This window comes from Mobula hypostoma, chromosome 2 (genome assembly GCF_963921235.1).
Source record: "Mobula hypostoma chromosome 2, sMobHyp1.1, whole genome shotgun sequence".
NCBI classification, from domain to species: Eukaryota; Metazoa; Chordata; class Chondrichthyes; order Myliobatiformes; family Myliobatidae; genus Mobula; species Mobula hypostoma.
Window position 1 is genome coordinate 235,710,052 of NC_086098.1, and position 21,506 is coordinate 235,731,557.

General features: G+C 44.2%; 1 protein-coding gene across 2 annotated transcripts in view; it reads left to right on the forward strand.

Moving 5' to 3' along the window:
- Positions 1 to 394: 394 nt before the first annotated feature.
- The window catches only part of LOC134337066 (RIIa domain-containing protein 1-like), a 59,740-nt gene continuing 38,628 nt past the window's right edge, over positions 395 to 21,506 (forward strand). The window contains exons 1-4 of one of the 2 annotated variants that reach the window (XM_063031876.1): positions 395 to 526; positions 16,798 to 16,874; positions 18,046 to 18,092; positions 18,797 to 18,873. In XM_063031876.1, the coding sequence (XP_062887946.1) occupies positions 425 to 526; positions 16,798 to 16,874; positions 18,046 to 18,092; positions 18,797 to 18,870 (300 nt within the window). In that variant the 5' untranslated portion in view covers positions 395 to 424 and the 3' untranslated portion in view covers positions 18,871 to 18,873. Of the gene's footprint in view, positions 527 to 16,797; positions 16,875 to 18,045; positions 18,093 to 18,796; positions 19,412 to 21,506 lie in introns of those variants that run through there. The other variant, XM_063031866.1, reaches the window with a different exon arrangement.

The following is a 21,506-nucleotide window of genomic DNA, read 5'->3' on the forward strand; positions in this document are numbered from 1 at the left end:
AAACTCAGCGGACCATGGAAGGAAGATTTGGGGTCGTAGACTCTGCGGCAGTATCCCCCATACGTGACGGAGGGAGTTAGAGGGTGAGTTACAGACTGGAGTCCGGAGACGGTTCACGGTACTGGGATCTTGCTTTGCACACAACGGCCTTCCACCTGGTAGTGTCGACCTCACTTTGAGGGGGAAACGGCAGCACCCGGAGAAATCCTCCCATCTCCTCCACCCACCATCACCCACCATCACCCACCGCCGGCACCATAGCAACCACACTATCACGCGCGCTGATCTTCCTCCCGGCGGGCGCCAACGACCCCGTCGTGATTGGTTCGCCGTGAGGCGCGTGATTCCTCCACTACGCCTGCGCGGTTTCCAGAGCAACGGAATCTCAGCTTCCTCCTCGCCTTCGGGACGGAGCAGGAGTAGGATGGCGGATTCTAACCTCAGTGTTCCTCCTCCGTACGGGATGGAAGGATACGATCTGGGAGCGCTCAGTGTAGAGCAGCAGGAGAAGCTGTGGGACCTGAAGGTGAGCAGAGCACTTTAGCCTGATTGTAAACCAAGGAACAGGACGTAGATGAATAAGAGCCGGCTGCGCCGTCGCCATAGCAACGCCCCGATCAGCCAATGGCGATCGCAATATTGTTGGCCTCAGCCAATCATACTAGAAGGGCGGGAAGAGTGTTCGGCGACCTCGAATTTGAAATTAAAACAGAAGATATTGAATTGAGTTTATTACTTACATCTTTCATATACATGAATAAAAATCTTTACGTTATGACTCCGTCTAAATGTACAATGTGCATACAATTTATAGTAATTTGTAATAAATAGTATGAACATCAGGACAGTCAATATAACATAGAAATAGAGTTGTGTCAGCATGAATTAAGCAGCCTGATGGCCTGGTGGAAGAAGCTTTCCCGGAGCCTGCTGGTCCTGGCGGTACCGTTTCCCGGATGTTAGCAACTGGAATAGTTTGTGGGTGGGATGACTCGGGTCCCCAATGATCCTTCGGGCTCTTTTTACACACCCGTCTTTATGAATGTCCTGAATAGTAGGAAGTTCACGTCAACCCAGCTTTGCTGGAAGGAGATATTGAAGCTGTAACCAATAAGGAAAAGGCTGATATGTTTGTAGAGATGTTCCAAGTATTACACAGTTCTGGAGAGTTAGGTGATTTGAGAAAGGAAATTATGTTAAAGGAAAGTTGGAAATTGGACAGGAGTTTGGATGATAATAGCTCCATAAATTTGTTTTTCTCCCTTCAGGAATTGCAGGAAGCTGCCCAATCAGGTTCATACACTTCTCCTGGTAGGGTGGACTGTGTTATAAATTGCTTAAGCATTTAGATGACCTATTAATACAGAGTCATCTAAATACTTAAGCAATTCATAACACAGTCCATTCTAGCATTGTTTAAATCAGTGTGGAAAGAAGGAAAATTACCAGTAGAATGGAAGCATGTGGTGGTAGTTCCAGTTTTAAAGCCGGGTAAGGACGCGTCTAGTCCTAGTTCGTATCAGCCTATAGCTTTAATGTCTACTACTACTACGTCGACTCAGGTCTAGGGGGCCGGCTTCGGGCACGATGTTGGACTCTCCACTTCTCCCTCTCCCTCATCAGTGTGTTCAGTTCATCTACGTTAGCCGCGCCGCTGTCTTCTAGGAGCGTGTTGACCATAGTCTTGGGAGGGTTCCCATGGTTCTTCCTCCCATGCTTGGGCTCCCATATGATGACTAGGCTGTCAGGTAGCTTGGGGTGGCGTAGACAGTGCCCCGCTAGTTGCAGTCTTCTCGTCTCGATTTTAGTGGAGAGCATCGGTAGGTTGTTATAGAGCTCGACGTTCGTCATGTGCTGTTGCCGACTCACGTCAAGGACCATCCGGAGCATTCGTGTATAGCAACCATCTAGGGACTTTCGCATCGTCTTGGTGAGTGTCCACGTCTCGCATCCGTACGTGAGAATGGACTCTATGACTGCTATGAAAATCCTCTTTTTAAGCCCCCTGGTCAGGTTCGACTTCCAGATTTCCTTCATGTCATTCATAGCCCTCCATGCCAACGCCTTCCGTATCTTTATGTCCTTCTCTGAACTCATCATTCCTGACCCGAGGTACTTGTAGTCAAAGACTTTCTTAATGGTGTCATTCTTTACGGTCTTGAGAGTACCTTCATCACAGTTAAATGCCATGTACTCTGTCTTTTTAGCGTTTAGGTGAAGTCCAACTTTATTGCACTCAGTTTCCACTTTCGTCAGTAGCTGCTGTGCTTCCTCCATCTGGTCAGAGAGCAGGACTATGTCATCTGCAAAATCGAGATCTGTGAGCATAACTGGTCTGACCCTTTTAGTTTGCCCTGATTTTATGGTAAAACCAAGCCTGTCATTATCTTTGGTAGCATGATGCAGAGCGTAATCAAGAACGATTATAAAGATGTAGGGTGCCAGAGTGTCTCCTTGCAGCACACCAGCTAGAAGCTCGAACACTGCTGTTTCTCCATCTGGTGATACAACTTTCGCATGATTTTAGTATAGCTGGACTCTATTGCTCTCAGTAGATGGTCTGGCACTCCATAAGCTTTCAGGGTCTTCAGCATTTTACCTCAGTGAATGGAGTCAAAAGCTTTGTGAACATCGATATAAGTAAGCACGGCTGGTAGGTTGTTCTTCTTGACTTCCTCGATGATCCTACGGAGAGCAAGTATTTGCATTACTGTTGTGCGCTTCTGCCGAAAACCATTCTGATTGAATCTTAGCTTAGGGTCAATGGCGGTGCGAATCCTATTCAAGACCATCCGATTGTATAACTTTGCTAAGATGCAGGTCAAGCTGATACCGCGGTAGTTATCTGTCTTTGTGAGGGATCCAGACTTGGGGATTGGGATAATGTTTGAGAGTGACCACTGTTCTGGTTTGTCGCCTTTCATCAGTGCCGTATTACATATGTCCAGCAAGATGTCATCCAGATCGCAGTTCTTCAGGACATTTGGTGGTATCCCATCTGGTCCAGTGCTCCTGCCCTGTTTGAGTGCATATTTGGCCTTCTTCAGTTCCTCAATGGTGAGTGGGCCGTCATGGATGTCGACTTGCGTGAGTATCATGGGCATGTCCTCTTCTTCTTCTGTGATCATTGCAGGGCTTCCCAGCAGGTTCTTAAAGTGGGTAAACCATGTCAGGACACGGTCCTCTGTTTTACCACTTATTTGACCCGATGGGGACTTCTTCCGTCTTTCGTTTCGCGCCTTGTAAGGCATTATGATGACAGACAACCCAACAAATCCAGAGCCGGGAGTGCTCAGGAACTCTGCAGAACGCCCAGACCCTGGCTTAGACAGGCAGTATGAAGATGCAACCTCAAACCCCACAGGGAAGGTTGAGTCCGACAAGGGGGCCGAGTGAACTGCGCCTCTTTTGCGTTGTAAGGTAAAAATGATCATCTCAACCTTCAACGCAAACACCATCCGCCTCTAGCCTTGATGCACAGAGTTGGCATCACAGGCAGGCAGCCACGAGATCTCCATCCTGGGGATCCAAGAACACCGTCATGTACACCCTGACGAAGGGATAAGGTTCACAGAGATAGAGGGGATGCACCTCATCACCTCGTCCACATGGAGAGAGCTGATGACAATGTCAGCACAAGGTAGAGTAGGGCTGATGCCGAACAGCAAGGCGAAGAAGGCACTGAGGGGCGTAGTATCAGTCAGTGACAGAATCCTTACTGCGGAATTCGACGGATACCCGGCGACCTCTGTCATTATCTGTTACTCCCCGCACAACTGCAGCGAGGAGAAGGAAGTGGAGGCCTTCTACAGTAAACTTCACGAAGCTGTCACTTCAGTACAGGCACATAACTTCCTGGCTGTGCTCGGCGATTTTAATGCCCAGGTCGGACTGGAAGATGTTCCATACTCATACCAAGACTTTACCAACAGAAATGGACAATGTAAAGTTGATTTCATCCAGGAACACAGTCTCATTGCCGCCACCACACAATTCAAGAAGCGAGCTGGTAAACTGTGGACATATGAAAACAGAGCCTCCATCTACAGGAAACAGCTCGATTACATCCTCGTAAGAACAAAATGGCGTAATTGTGTGATCAACACAGAAGCCTACAGCACCTTCAACTCGGTCAGTTCTGACCACAGAGCAGTGTCAATGCAAGTGAGACTGAGTCTGCGGCAACCCAAAGCCACAGGTCCCAAGGAGAAGATAGACAGGAAGGCATTCTCTTCACAACCTATTCTTCAAGCCCAGTACACAGTGGAGGTGAGAAATCGCTTCAGCCCACCGGAAAAGGGGGAGGAAGAGACTGCCACCGACCGCTATCAACAGCTCATAGATGCACACACAGATACAACAAAGAGTTTGCCTACTGTGAAGCGAATCACGAAGAGTCGGATCTCGAAACATCCTGACGTCGTCGCAGCAAGAAGTGTGGTCAATGCTCGTCATGCTGAACTTAGGAGTGAAACAGAAGAGCTAAGAGACAAGTTCAAGGCAGCAAAGAAGAATCTCTTTGCCACCTACGACCGACTGAAGGAAGAGGAACTAGCTGAGAGGACTAGAGAGATAGAAGCTGCTAATGAAGACATGCAGCATGGAGAAGCATGACACCTAGTCAACGAGATCAGTAGATATCTTTAACGTCAGTGCTTTGTAAAATTATGGAACAAATGGCTACCAACAGACTTGTTTATTTTTTGAAAATAAGGAACATTTTGCTGCCTATCAAAATGGTTTTAGAACTGGAAGATCAACAACGGAATCTGTTGCCCTTTTAGATCATGATATTAAAAAAGCATTTCAAAATAGATAAGTAACGGTATGTGTATTTCTAGATATTGAAAGAGCATATGACTCACTATGGAGGGATGGCTTATTAATTAAACTCTATGATGCAGGAATTTGAGGTAGAATGTTTAATTGGATCAAAGATTTCCTTAAGGGAAGGACAATTCAAGTAAAAATAGGCAGAACAAGCTCCAAGTCGGTTAAAATAGGTAATGGTAGCCCTCAAGGAAGTGTCTTTAGTCCAGTTCTTTTTAATGTCATGATAAATGATATTTTTGATCAGGTAGGGACAGGATTTGGCAAATCATTGTTTGCAGACGATGGTGCAATCTGGAAAAGAGGAAGAAACATCAAGTATATATTAAGGCAGGTACAAAAGGTTTTAAGATCAGTTGAAAACTGGGCTAATAAATGGGGTTTCAGGATTTCTGCTTCTAAGTCCAAATATATGATTTTTGGCTTTAGAAGAAAGATTCCTGGTTGTGAATTGTGTCTATATGATTCTCCACTAGAAAGAGTCAAGGTATTCAAGTTTTTAGGTGTCTGGTTTGATGAAAGACTTACTTGGAGGGTTCATATAGATAAAACAATTGGAAAGTGTGAGAAAGTTTTAAATGTTATGAGAAGTATTGCTGGATGTGACTGGGGAGCAGGGCGGGAAACTATGTACTTAATATATCTAGCTATGATTAGATCAGTTATAGATTATGGTTGTATTGCTTATGGTTCTGCTGCTATGGCAGTGCTTGGAAAACTAGACACTGTGCAGTCCAAAGCACTTAGATTCCGTTGTGGAGCTTTTAGAACAACATCAGTCCCGGCATTATGTGTGGAGATGGGAGAAGTGCCTCTGCATTTAAGATGGATTCAGTTGGGCCGGTCAGTATTGGGCAAAACTAAATGGATTCAATCACAGCTGTCCACCAAAGTGTCTTTTGCAGGAGAAGTCGGAGTGCCAAAGTAAAATTAAAAGATGCCCATTTTTAGATTTGGTTAATAACTGGGCTGTGAAATTGAAACTGACTGAGGAAGACATGTTTGACCAAACTTGCTTGCCACCTGTCCCTTTTTGGCTCTTTCCAGAACCAGAAGTAGACCTGTTCCTCCTTTCTCAGCTTCAAGGAAGCAGTGCAATTTCGTCAGCATTGATCACAAATTAATATTTAAATAATAAATGGGGATCTTATCGGAAGATTTTTATTGATGGCTCAGTGGACCCAGAGAGCGGTAAGGCAGGATTTGGGATGCATGTGTCTCAACTTGGAGTTGAGATTGGTCACCGGGTTTCAGATGGTGTTTCTGTCTTTGCAACAGAATTATTAGCAATCCTCTGGGCCTTATGGTGGGTAGAAGAATCTCGACCACGTAGGGTTATCATCTGTTCGGATTCTGCTGTTGCTTTAGAGGCTATAAAAGGGAATAAATCAAAGGCTCGTCCTGACATACAAACGTTTGCAGTTATTGAGATTCTCTTAGTGTTGTTTAGAGTAGGGAAGGTGGGTTGTGTAGATAGATTTTCATGGATACCTGGGCACGCTGGGGTGGAGGGAAAAGAAATTGTGGATGGCATTGCAAAGTCTTCCTTACAGAGCAGGCAAGTAGAAATTAGAGTTCCCCTAGGCAGAGCAGAATTGAGAAGTAGGATTAAAAAAGGTATAGAGAAGAAGTGGCAGGAGGATTGGAAAAATGAATTAAGGGGCAGGCATTATTTTTCTAGTCACCCACTAGTTAAAAAGGTCTCAGACTGTTACCTTTTAAGTCGTAGAGATATGGTGAAATTAACAAGACTTAGGTTGGGGCATTGTGGGTTAAACTATTATTTAAAGATAATAGGAAAACATCTTACTGGATTATGTGACTGTGGTAGTCCAGAGACAGTCCAGCATGTTTTGCTGAGCTGTAATTGATACAAAATTGAAAGAAGCATGTTGTTCAAGAGGCTATCTGGCTTAAATTTATTTTGGTTTTCTATTAAACCTTTGTTTGACCATCAAGAGAATCAACATCTGATTGAAGAGTTTATTATTCAGTTTATATGTGAGACTAGGTTATATTCGAGAATTTGAGTTCCTTGAAGTTCTATAATTAATTATACATCCTGAGGAGGGCTGTAATATGCCGAGATGCTCCAAACAGCCGGAAATAGAAGAAGAAGAAGTTGTTCACATCTACAGATGCGCTGGGCTGTTCATACCACTCTCTGCAGAGTCTTGCGATTGAGTGAAGTACAGTTCCCATACCAGGCAGTAATGTAGCCAGTCAGGATGCTCTCAATTGAGCCCCTGTAGACAGTGCTTAGGATTTGGGGCCCACACCAAACTTCTTCAACTGCCTGTGGTGCCTTTTTCACCACACAGCCGATATATCTCATCATCATCATCTGGTGCCGTGCCCAGTTTGAGCTTTGACTGCCATGGCCCACACACTCCTGTTTCGGGTCAAGTGGATCAATTCGTTGGTATTCATTTCCAGTTCTCTGGCTGCTGTCTCCATCATCATTTGACTTTGTCTTCCTCTTCCCTTCAATCGTTCCCATAATTACTGTGCATTCTAACTCCTCTTTCCTAATCACATGTCCAATGAAGTTATGTTGTCTTTTCATGATCTCATATGTTATTTCTCTTTTTGTGTTTGCTCGGTTCACGACATCTTCGTTAGATATTCGTTTCGTCCGTGATATATGTACAGACTGCGTAAGATTCTGGGTAATGTTTATGCCGAGGAACTTAAAAGCTGTTCACCCTCTCAACCCCAGATCCATTGATGTCAATAGGGGCTAGTCTGTCTCCATTCCTCCTGTAATCCACAACCAGCTCCTATGTTTTTGCAACATTGAGGGAGAGGTATCAGGGAGGTTGGTCAGCATCTTGGAATTAATGTGAGGAAGGAGGTTTTGGACGCTGGCTAACAGCAACAGTCAAGGTAGCGAGTTTAGGAGCGAGACATAATGTAGATGTACAAGTTATTGGTGAAGCTGCATTTGGAGTACTGTGTACAGTTTTGGTCACCCTGTTGTAAGAAAGCCCTGTTTAAACTGGAAAGAGTGCAGGAAAAATGTTTGGAGATTCTTCTCAGGACTAGAGGACTGAGTTGTAGGCAGCGGTTGGCCAGGCTGGGTCTTTCTTCCTTCTTCAAGTTCAGGTCCAGTTTATTGTCATTCAACGCTAGACATGTATCCAGCCAGATGAAACAATGCAAGGTGCACAACACAGTACATAAAACTCACATGGAGTAATATTACCACAAATAAGTGAGCAAATAATAAGGTACATTTACAACACAATTTAAACAGTAAGCAGTTAAATACTGCTGGTGCTTCTTATGTGATTATTCCTGGTGGTGGCTGGGGGGTGTGTGGGATGAAATGGCTGTTTCCCATCCTGAGAGTTATTGGCTTAGTTCTACGCTGCTGCTACCTGATGGTAGTGGGTCAAAGAGATTGTTGGACGGATGGAAGGAATCACTGACAAAAAGTGCCCTGAGTACACAGCTCTGATAAATATATCTGATGGGCGGAAGAGAGACCCCGATCATCCTCTCAGCAGTTCTTGCAATCCTTTTGTAGGGATTGTGGTCAGATGCTTCACAATCCCCTGTACCAGACAGTGATGCAGCTGAAATTGGTTAGAATGGGTGGGGATTGAGCCTTGCTCAGCTCAATCTCCTCAGGAAGTGTTTTCTTGACCAAAAAGATGGCATTGAGGGAGCAGGTGAGATTGTCTTTATGGATTTCTAGGTCTTTATGCCCTCTTCTCACTACCACCATTGGGTAGGTCCCACACCACCAAGTTCAGGAACAGTTATTATATTCCAACCATTAGGTTCCTGAACTGATGTGGACAATTTCAATCACTCTGAACTAATTCAATAACCTACAGACTTACTTGTGTAATTAGATCCTCAATTTCCTCACTTGCAGTCGGTTCTGATTGGCAACAACATCTCCACAATCTCCATCAGCACAGGTGCACTGCAAGGCTGTTCGATAAGCCTCTGGCTTGATTGGCTTTACACTGATAACTGTGTGGACAAGTACAGATCCAATGCCATATTCAAGTTGCTGGTGACACCACTGTCGTTGGCCAAATCAAAATCAATAGGAGGGAGATTGTCACAACAACCACCTCTCTCTCAATGTCAGCAAGCCCAAGGAACTGATTATTCACTTCAGGAGAAAGATATCATAGGTCTATGAGCCAGTCCTCATTGGAGACCAGAGGTGGAGAGGATCAGCAACTTAAATTCCTCGGTGTTATCATTTCAGAGGACCTCTCCTGGGCACAGCAAGTAAATGCAGTTACGAAGAAGTACAGCTGCACCTCTACTTCCTCAAAAAATTGTGAAGATTCAGCAACATCTAAAACTTTGAAGTTCTACAAATGTGTCATGGAGAATATATTGACTGGTTGCATCACAGCCTGATATGGAAACACCATTGCCCTTGAACAGAAAATTCGACAAAAAATAATGGATATAGTCCAGTCTGTCATGAGTAAATCCCTCCCCACTGTTGAGCATATATACTTGGAGCACTGTTGCAGGAAGGTAGCATCCGTCAACAGGGACCCCCAACATCCAGGTCATGTTCTCTTTCTGCTACCATCAGGAAGAAGGTACAGGAGCCTCAGGACCATAAGGTTCGGGTACAGTTATGGGTCTTCATCTATCAGGCTCTTGAACCAGAGTGGAATACTTCACTCATCCCATTTCTGATCTGTTCCCATAACCTGGACTCACTTTCAAGAACTCTTCACCTCATGTTTTCAATATTTTTGTTTGTTTATTCATTTATTTATTTATGGGTTTATTATTTCTTTTATTTGCACTTTTTTTTGCACATTGATTGTTTACACCAAGCGATCTTCCATTGATCCTTTTAGGGTTCCTGGATTTACTGAGTGTGCCCACACAAAAATAGATCTCGAGGTAGTATATGGTGACATATATGTCCTTTGAAAATAAATTTATTTTGAACTTTGAACTTCTGAACTTTACCTATTCTTAATATTTTTATTTGCAAAGTTTGTATTCTTTGCACATTGTTGTCAGTTTTTATTATGCCCTGTTTTTCATAAAGTTCTATTGTATTTAGAATAGAATTGAAATATCTTTATTGTTATTGCATAGTACAATTTGTTATGCACCAATACAGCGAAAATGAGTTTGCAGCTCTCATACTCAGTGCTATAAAACAACAAATAAAATAAATAAACAATAAATAAAATCAAGTAACCAGCCAGTACAAGCAATGTCTAGCAGTACAAAAGCGCAACTCAGATGCATGACAGCCAGAAAACCAGTATTAAAGGAGCAGTATAACAAATTTATGGATGATGCTTGATCGATTGGTTCAGACCAATGTAGCTCTGGGGATAAAGCTATTTTTCAGTCTGGAGGTGCGGACATAGAAAATCTTATAACGTCTGCCAGTTGGAAGAAGTTCAAACAGATGATTTCATGGGTGTGTATTGTCCTTACAGATGCTTGTAGCTTTCCTTAGGCAACGAGAGCTGTAGGTGTCCTGCAGGGCTGGGAACTGTGTCCCGATAATCTTCTGTGTGCTAGAGACGGCCCGCTGAAGTGTTTTTCTATCAGCTGCTGTACAACTGAGATACCACACAGAGATGCAGTATGTTAAGATGCTCTCTATGGTGCAGTGGTAAAAGGTCACCAGCATCTGTTAAGGTAGACTAGCTTTCTTCAGTGTCCTGGGGAAAAACAAGCATTGCTGTGCTTTCTTAACTATTGTTGTGGTGTTAGTGGACCATGTAAGGTCTTCTGAGATATGTATTCCCAGAAACCTGAAACTGGACACTCTCTCCACTATGTCTCCATTAATGTAGACTGGAGCGTACCCGTCATCCCGTGACTTTCCAAAATTGATTATTAGCTCCGTAGTCTTTGCTGTATTAAGAGACAGGTTGTTCTCTGAGCACCTGCTCACTAAGTTCTGTACCTCCGCTCTGTACACTGATTCATCTCTGTTGGAGATCAACCCGATCACTGTTGTGTCGTCTGCGAATTTGACGATGGTATTGGTGTTAAATGCAGGTACACAGTCGTAAGTGAAGAGAGTGTAGAGTTTGGGACTCAATACACAACCTTGTGGTCTACCAGTGTTCAGGATAGTAGTGGAGGACAGGTGAGGGCCCAGTCTCACTGCCCGTGAACGCTCTGACAAGAAATTCAGGACCCAGTAAATGTCTGCAAGAAAATCTATGGTGACATAAATGTACTCTTATTATAACTTTACTTTGAACCTTATAGAAATGTTTGAAATGATGAAAGGCTAAGTTAAGGTGGACAGTAACAGTCTTTTCCTCAGGGTAAGGGGGATCGAAACCAGGGGGTATAGAGGGAGAAAGCTTTAAAAGGGACACAGGGAAAACTTTATCATGCAAAGGGTGGTAAGTATGAGTGGTGGTGTGAACTGTCAGAGATAGTGGTTGGAGAGGTACAGTAGTGTCATTGAAGAAGCACTTGGCTAGGCACATGGAAGGATGATGCTTAGAGAGATATGGGCTGAATGCAGGAAAATGGACCAAATGGTTGAGCTGAGGTAGATACATTAGGGAATTTACAGGATTTGGGTACATAAAATAATTGGAGGGCTTTATGGGAGGGAAGAGTTAGACTGATCTTAATGTAGGTTAAAGGATTATGACGACATTGTGGCCTGAAGAACAGTACCGTGCTGTACTGTACTGTTCTATGTTCTAAGGTCTACTATCCATGCTGTATTGCTCTTTGACTCTAAAAGTGAGGTCACACACTTCTGTAAGAGGATCTAAACATGGAAAGGAACTGTAACTGAGTGCTCAGCAGGATCTAAATCAGGGGTTCCCAACCTGGGATCTACGGATTCCTTGCTTCATGGTGTTGCAATTCATCTAGGAGAAGGAAAACTCTGATCTCAAAGCTCCACTGCCAGCTCATGGGCAAGGCTTTGAGAGTAAACCCCGAGGAAAAATTCGGAGCTGGAGTCCCTAAGGCAGTCCTATGATGAGTTCAATGCTGACTGGAAACTCCTGTGATGCCAGTGGTGCCAAACTGTCTTAGTCTCTGCTGTTCCTTTCAAATCAACAGCTACGTGGAGAGGGGGAGCCTGACGTATGGGCATCAGCTTGCTCTCCATATCGTACTGCCCTGGCTTGTGTATACCTAAACACCTAACACTCAACATCGATGGTTGACCCTGACCAACGAAGGCCTCAGGAACTTCCCCTCCCCAGACGATGGAGGCCATACCATTAGATATACTTAAGACCGAGATAAGTTTTTATTTAGAGCACCTGGAGAAAACCCACATGGTCATGGGCAGAAGGTACAAATTCCTTACAGAGAGTGTTGGAATTGAATCCGGGTTGCTGGTGCCATTCTAACTGTTATGCTACCAAGAGCTATTTCTCAGCTTATGGGTTGATTCGAGAAAATAGTCATTATCTGTGACTGCCACACTGCCAAGAAAGGAGGCTTTATCTTTGTGTATTTCAGATTGTATAGAGTGTTGAGGAATGGGGTAGTGCCTCCAGTGAAGGGGCTTGTCATGTCCAATCTGAGGCAGCTCACTCAGCTTTGGACCCCACTGGTCTCTCAGCTTTCACCTGTGGCTCCACTTAGCTGTTTACACACGACAGTGGCCACACCCCAGTACACCACTTCGACAGGTGGACCTGATACCCCAGTGAGATTGGGACATATTTGTCCTAGCATGTGAAGCCAGCTCCAGCAGACTGGGCAGATGAGATCTACAATGAGATCCAACGGCCAGGAAGGTAGTTCTGCAATGCTCTCTGGAGAGCGAGGGGCATGACAAGTCATGGTCATGCACTGCAACCAGGGAAGTCCCCAATTTGTGATGACTACTCATACCACAGGACCCAGACTTCTGATGTCAAGAGAATGGAATTGCCCTAGTGCAACTGCTTTTCCACTGTTTAAACTTGCCTGCACAGGTCCCCTGTCATTATTGGATGTAACGGACAGGCAATTTCAATGACCACGACTGATAAAAATTGACAGATTGAGGAATTGGAGGTTCACGGGTTCTGGCACAGAAGAAGCTAGTTAGATCAGCTATAATTATATTGAATGGTGGGGCCTGGTGACCTGCTCTGGTTTGTATGCACTTGTATGAGAGAAACAGCTCAACAGTCACGTTTGATGTGGCTGTCATCCTCTTGGTTAGGCAACTGTCACGTGACCGGCAACAATGAATATAGAAATGAGTCAGGTTTTATAAACAAATAAACATTTATTAAACTCTGCTCAAAATTAATAAAAAGATAAACAAATGAAAACCTTAACCAGAAGTAAACTGCTATGCGGCCATTTAACAAACCGCCAAACTCAGTGCTAGTTCTTAAAGCGGTAAATGCAAACACAGTCTTAAAGTGGTAAATTAGAACACAGTTCTGAGAATGGTAAATCTGATAGTCCAAGAGATTTATACAGTCAGTTAGGAGAGACTTTCCTGAAGTAAAGAATTCCTCGAAGACTCGACATTACTGCTGATCCCAGCTGGAACCTGCCTTGTCCACAGGACTCACGATGACGGAAATAAAACGGTTTAAAGGCACTGACATTTTTCCTCCGTAGACTAGATACTGTACTTTTCTGCTGCTTTTAGCAGAGGTTATCTCATGCAGACCACTCTTACTTGAACGAATTCAATAATGGTCGATCCTCTCCAAAACCGCTGAACGACTCCTTCAGGTTCCCGTCTTCACTCTCCAATACCACTGAAAAGATACATCATCAAACCTGGCAGCGATTGGTGAAACTACCGGCCCAACACTTCTGTATCTTACAATAGAAAGTAAGTCTCCGTTTTAAAACGAAACTGCATCATAAAAAAAAATGCAGCAATATGGAGTAATTGAAATTAAAACTCAACTGGGAAAACTAACTGCGTCACCAGGGGTCTAGCCTTATATATACCTGTTGAGAACAGGTCATCACATGACCTCACATCGGCGGGAAAATTTACATCATGTGACCTCCACAAGACCATTACATCATCCTCATAAGACAGTCACCGTGAGGTATGTAACACAACTTTGTGATGACAATTATTTAAACAAAAAGCAGTAACTTACAGCTCTTAACCACTCCCTTTCTGTTGAAAGGGGTGTTTTGATTTACCATAGCTGGTGAAAGGATTAGGGAGAATCATAGAATCATTGAACATTATAGAACAGAACAAAGCCCTTTGGCCCATCTAGATCATGTTGAATTATTAATCTGCCTAGTCCCATCAAACTGCACATGGACCATAGCCCTCGGTACCCCTCCCATCTATGTACCTATCCGAATTCCTCTTAAATGTTGAAATTGAAGCTGAATTCAACACTTCTTCTGGCAGCTCATCTATACTCTGTTCTACCACACTCTTCTGTGCCCTACCACTCACTGTGTAAGTCCTACCCTGGATTGTCCTCCTAAGTTGTGACATCTCACCCTTGTAGAACCATAGAACATTACAGCACAGAAACAGGCCTTTTGGCCCTTCTTGGCTGTGCAGAACCATTTTTCTGCCTAGTCCCACTGACCTGCACCTGGACCATATCCCTTCATACACCTCTCATCCACGTACCTGTCCAAGTTTCTCGTAAATGTTAAAAGTGAGCCCACATTTACCACTTCATCTGGCAGCTCATTCCACAATCTCACCACTCTCTGTATGAAGAAGCTCCCACTAATGTTCCCTTTAAACTTTTCCCCCTTCACCCTTAACCCATGTCCTCTGTTTTTTGTCTCCCCTAGCTTCAGTGGAAAAAGCCTGGTTGCATTCACTCTATCTATACCCATCATAATTTTATATACCTCTATCAAATCTCCCCTCATTCTTTTATGCTCCAGGGAATAAAGTCCTAACCTATTCAACCTTTCTCTGTAAGTGAGTTTCTCAAGTCCCGGCAATATCCTTGTAAACCTTCTCTGCACTCTTTCAACCTTATTAATATCCTTCCTGTAATTTGGTGACCAAAACTGCACACAATACTCCAAATTCGGCCTCACCAATGCCTTATACAACCTCACCATAACATTCCAACTCTTATATTCAATACGTTGATTTATAAAGGCTAATGTACCAAAAGCTCTCTTTACGACCCTATCTACCTGTGACACCACCTTTAGGGAATTTTGTATCTGTATTCCCAGATCCCTCTGTTCTACTGCACTCCTCAGTGCCTTACCATTTACATTGTATGTTCTACCTTGGTTTGTCCTTCCAAAGTGCAATACCTCACACTTGTCTGTATTAAACTCCATCTGTCATTTTCAGCTCATTTTTCCAGCTTGTCCAAATCCTTCTGCAAGCTTTGAAAACCTTCCTCACTGTCCACTATACCTCCAATCTTTGTATCATCAGCAAATTTGCTGATCCAATTTACCACATTATCATCCAGATCATTGACACAGATGACAAATAACAATGGACCCAGCACTGATCCCTGTGGCACATCACTAGTCACAGGCCTCCACTCAGAGAAGCAATCCTCCACTACCACTCTCTGGCTTCTTCCATTGAGCCAATGTCTAATCCAATTTACTACCTCTCCGTGTATACTTAGCGACTGAATCTTCCTAACTAACCTCCCATGCAGGACCTTGTCAAAGGCCTTACTGAAGTCCATGTAGACAACATCCACTGCCTTCCCTTCATCCACTTTCCTGGTAACCGCCTCAAAAAACTCTAATAGATTAGTTAAACATGACCTACCATGCACAAAGCCATGTTGACTCTCCCTAATAAATCCCTGTCTATCCAAATACTTGTAGATCCTATCTCTTAGTACTCCTTCCAATAATTTACCTACTACCGACGTCAAACTTACCGGCCTATAATTTACCGGATTACTTTTAGAGCCTTTTTTAAAGAACAGAACAACAGGAGCTATCCTCCAATCCTCCGGCACCTCACCTGTAGATACCGACATTTTAAATATATCTGCCAGGGCCCCTGCAATTTCAACATTATCTCCTTCAAGGTCTGAGGGAATACCCTGTCAGGTCCTGGGGATTTATCTACTCTGATTTGCCTCAAGCTAGCAAGCACCTCCTCCTCTTCAATCTGTATAGGTTCCATGACCTCACTACTTGTTTGCCTTAAATTCTATCTGTCTGCATTAAATTCAATCTGTCATTTTTCAGCTTATTTTTCCAGCTGGTCCAGATCCCAGAGGGGTGGCAAGAGAGCAAGTTGCTGTGTGCAAGGATGGGAGATGCAGGAACCTTCATCACAATGTATAGACCAAATAGTGGGTAGTGGCTAGGCTGATGGATATAATGGGATCAATGCTCTTCCACATTGTTAACCTTCTGCAATTGCATGAAGACATGAGAATGCAGATGTTGGATCTGGAGCAACAGATGAGATGCTGGGTGACCTCAGCAGCACAGGCAGCATCTGCACAGGGTGATGCTTGACCCACTGGACTATATCTGCTGGTGCAATTGAAGGGCCTTGACTTGAAATGTTGACTGTCCATTTTCCTGCACAGGTGATAAATGCAGCCTCTTTGGTTTAGATTTTTCTGTAACAATACATCATCACATTTACATGGGCAGGTGAAACTACAAAGCCAGATGCAGAGTAGTGCTCCCTCTGCACGGTCTCATTACATGTTCTACAGAGTAGAGCTTCTGCACTGTCCCATCAAACATGTGGGGCAGCAGCAGGCTGTGGGAGATAAAAGCAGGCCTCCATCTTTGGTCCTTCACTACAGGGGTATACTCTGAAGTCAGATTATCTGCTTAAGGCCCGAGAGTGAGAATGTTTTCTGAACCAACATTCCCCCCCCCCCACCCCTTCAAGGGACAGATTCCCCTGGCACTAGGTCATGTTTGCCATATTAGAGGGACACACACATGTAAATTGTACCCTGGAGCTAGCATTACTGGTTTCATTTCACGGGGAATGATTCTCTGTAAGACCTGGGGATTGGCTTAGCTACATCCTTCCACAGTTAATGATTCCCAAACCTCTTTTGGTTGCAGATAAACACACGGATAGCGAATGAATACTACCTGAGGGAGCACCCAGAGGTGGAGATTCTACTGAGAGAGTTCATGAGGTGAATCATTCAGACTATAATTAGCCAGTGGCAGAATGCAGCAGAGTCACAAGTTGTCAACAGATATGGGAGTGGGATTGAGACAACACCGACAGGCACTGTGGTGTTACAATATATTGTGTTATTATTGTTTTTTTTATCAAAGTTCAAAATAATTTATTAAAGTACATACTGTATATGTTGCAATATACAACCCTGAGATTAATTTTCTTGCAGGCGTACTCAACAAATTGACAGTAGAATAATAACCAAAATAGAATCAACGAAAGACTGCACCAACTTGGGCATTCAGCTAGTGTGTAAAAGACAAAAATACTGTGCAAATACAAAAATAAATATTAATAATAAATAAATAAGCAGTAAATATCGAGAACATGAGATGAAGAGTCCTTGAAAGTGAGTCCGTAGGTTGCGGGAACATTTCAATAATAGGGCAAGTGAAGTTGAGTGAAGTGATCCCCTTTGTTTCAAGAGCCTGATGGTTGAGGGGTAGTAACGGTTCCTGAACCTGGAGATGTGAATGTTGTGGCTCCTGTACTTCCTGATGGTAGCAGCAGGAAGAAAGCATGACTTAGGTGGTGTTGGGGGAAGGGGAGGGGGATCCTTGACATTGGATGCTGCTTTCCTGCAACAGTGCTTTGTGTAGATGTCTTCAATGGTGGGGAGGGTTTTACCCATGACGGATTGGGCCATATCCACTACTTTTTGTAGGATTTTGGAGGATTTTATTATTGTGTTACTTTCTGTGTTTTTTAGTGCTGCATTGGAACAGAGTACCAATTATTTTGTTCTTCTTTACACTTGTGTACAAGAAATGAGATTTAACAAACTTGACTATAAAGCTCAGGGTTTGGAGTAATGGGTGATACCGTAATTACAACCTGTGAAGGCAGGGAATGTCCATGATGGTTCCTGGGTGTGTGTATACATTGTTGAGATGTTTACTGAGGATGATTGCAGCAGCTCTCAAATCAGATCTCTCCCATGTGTTCACTGACTGTTTTAACAGTTATCTGAGTGGTCACGCAGTGCACCAAAAGGTTCACAGCTCTTGCGTTACTGTCATAGCAGCTGTGGGTTGTGCATTCTCTCTGAAGCTTGGGAACACTTACAGATGATGGCTTCAGTCACAAATGAGCTTGGATCAAACACTGTTGCTGTTCCTTTCCAGATCGGTGCTCCTGAAGAAGCCAAAAAACATCCTGGAATTTGCTGCTGGTGAGTTTAAATCCGTGATTATAACTGAATTCGGACAAACATGATCTTAACTCTTCACCTGATGCAGTGTGGCATATATGCAGATTAAAGCTCCTTATACTCTGCTCCATCAAACACTCTCAGTGCAGGCACAGCACAGGTGAGAAGCAGACTTTCCTTCTATTCTGTCCTACCACACACTGAGGGCAGGCACAGAGTAAAGCCCCTTCTACACTGTTCTGACACACACTCTGAGGGCAAGACCAAGACTGGCCCAATCTCTCATGAGTGATTCTCCACTGTCCTGTCACACACTCCGAGGGCAAGGCCAAGACTGGCCTGATCCCTTGTGAGTGATTTTCCACTGTCCAGACACACACTCCGATGGCAAGACCAAGCTTGGCCCAATCTCTCGTGAGTGGTTCTACACACACGTGTTCTGTAACACATTCAGAGGGCAGGGACAGAGTAAAGTTTCTTTTACATTGCCCCGTCACAGACTCAGAGGGCAGTGACAGTGCAGATTACACACAGAAGGAAAGACATCCAGGTGACCCTGTTTGAGAGCGAAGGGTGCTTAGTGAACATGATTAGAAGTGTCACCCTCGGGGTGGTGCAGCCAGCTCTGCGGTACTGGTTTGACTCCCGGCAGGAGCCACAGTGGCCACTGATCTGGGCAATCAGATCACACTGCTAAATGACCCCACCTGTTCTGTGTCCTGCAGAGTACTACACCGACGCAAGGCTCCCAGAAAAGATCCAGAGGAAAGTGTACGAGCGGGAAAAGATGTTGAAATGAGAAGTGAGTGGGGCAGCCCACAAGACGGATGTGACCTCTTCGCTGGGCACTGACCTCTTGAACCACATGTAACACTGATCCCCACCCCTCGTTGGCCATCATGGGGGAGAAACCATGAACCTTCCTCTGATTTGTATGTGGTTTGCGAAATATTTATCTGAACGACATTTCAACTACAAAGCCCCCCTTTCCCTTGTGCTATGTCAAGTAGTGTGCCGCACACCTAATCACAACCAGACACATTAAACACATTAAACTTGTTCTGCACGTTCTTTGAACTACATTTTGAATTTACAGATAAAGGAGCTGAAGATCTGTGGCTCAGCTAAACATTCCAAATCCTCTCTGCCTTTACAGTTCACTGTAATCCTTTGGGATGTAGGTGGAGGAGGGTGGTGTAACCCGGTATCTTTTGCCATAGGGGCTCAGTCCAGAGCCCTGCTCGGTGGAATGGGCCACTTGAGCAGCTGGGGTCTTATGGCTGTTGTCTCTGACATCATTTCGGGGTGGATGACAAAGTCAGGTTTCTGCTGTTTCCATAAGGTCCGACCTTTTATTTCCGGATTCCTTGAAAGGTTGAAGAAAATTAGTGGAGGTCAGGTTCAATTATCATTCAAGCATACATGAATATAGTCAAATGAAACAACATTCCTCTGGGGCCAAGGTCTTACACACATTACCAACGGCACACAACATAGCACGAATAACACGTTTAGTTACCGAGTGAACATCAGAGGGCAGCACTGAGCAGTTTGTGATACAGTTAAAAGTAGAGCCATAGCAAGTAAATTGATAACTCCCTGTTTTGAAGAAATGTGAGGAGGATAGGGTAGGACAGTAGCATAGCAGACAGCATAATTGTATTATAGTGTCAGCAACGTAGGTTCAATTCCACCACTGTCTGTAAGGAGTTTGGGTGCTCTGCCTGTGACCACGTAGGCTTCCTCTGGGTTCTCCAGTTTCCAAAGACGTATGGGTCAGTAGGTTAATTGACCACATGGATGTAACTGGACTGGATGGACTTGTTGGACCAGAAAGTCCTGTTACCATGCTGTATCTCTAAACAAATTAATACAATGAGTTGGGGTAGTCAGGATAGATTTGGTGGGCTGAAAGGCCTGTTTCAGTGCTGTGTCATTCGATGTCATTGAGGAAGAAAGAAATGGAGACCAGGAGGACGTGCTCAGGTTACTGATTACACCTTCCAAATCCACCACCTCTCCCACCAAGAAGGACGAGAACACCACCTTCCAAGTTGTACACTGTCCAAATATGGCACCATTTCTTCATTGTGGCTGACTCTAAATCTCACAGATCCATCCCCAACAGAACAGAGCCTTCACCAAAAACTGCAGTCTGGTTTACTATTCATCTGACAAGGCTACATTCATCACAAACTGCCCATGATGGGGATTCTGCAAAGCTCTCTGTCTGCAGAAGTGGAGGAACTCATAGCAAGAGGATTCGAGTACAGGAGCAGGGAGGTACCACTGCAGTTGTACAAGGTTTTGGTGAGACCACACCTGGAGTATTGTGTGCAGTTTTGGTCCCCTAATCTGAGGAAAGACATCCTTGCCATAGAGGGAGTACAAAGAAGGTTCACCAGATTGATTCTTGAGATGGCAGGACTTCCATATGATGAAAGACTGGGTTGACTAGGCTTGTACTCGTTGGAATTTAGAAGATTGAGGGGGGATCTCATTGAAATGTATAAAATCCTAAAGGGATTGGGCAGGCTAGATGCAGGAAGATTGTTCCCGATGTTGGGGAAGTCCAGAACGAGGGGTCACAGTTTGAGGATAAAGGGGAAGCCTTTTAGGACCGAGATGAGGGAAAACTTCTTCACACAGAGAGTAGTGAATCTGTGGAATTCTCTGCTACAGGAAACAATTGAGGCCAGTTCATTGACTATATTTAAGAGGGAGTTAGATATGGCCCTTGTGGCTAAAGGGATCAGGGGGTATGGAGGGAAGGCTGGTACAGTGTTCTGAGTTGGATGATCAGCCATGATCATACTGAATGGCGGTGCAGGCTTGAAGGGCCGAATGGCCTACTCCTGCACCTATTTTCTATGTTTCTATGAACTGACATGCTTGTTAAGAAAGTGTATGGTGTGTTGCATTCATTAGTCAGGGATTGAATTCAAGAGCTGTGAGGTAATGTTAAGCTGTATAAAATCCTGGTTAGACCTCACTTGGAAGATTGTGTTTAGTTCTGGTTGCCTCAATATGGGAAGGATGTGGAAATTTTAGAGAGGGTGCAGAGGAGATTTACCAGGATGTTGGCTGGAACAGAGAGCATGTCTTCTGAGGAAAGGATGACCCTGTTGGAACTTTTCTCTTTCGAGCAAAGGAGGAAGAGAGAGAGCCCCTCTCTCATTATGGACAATGTGAGATCGCTGGGTAATAAAATGGACAAGTTGACAGCGCGAGCCAGGAGTCAGAGAACATCTCGGTGCAGTGTTATGTGTTTTACTGAAATGTGGCTGCACAAGGACATACCCGACCAAAACGTTTCCGTAAAGGACTTCCAGACCGTTCGGGCTGACTGGAAGTGCACTGAGAGCGGTAAGCGTAAAGGAGGGGGGGCTTGCTGTTCTGGTTAACAACAGATGGTGCAATCCTGGTCATATTACG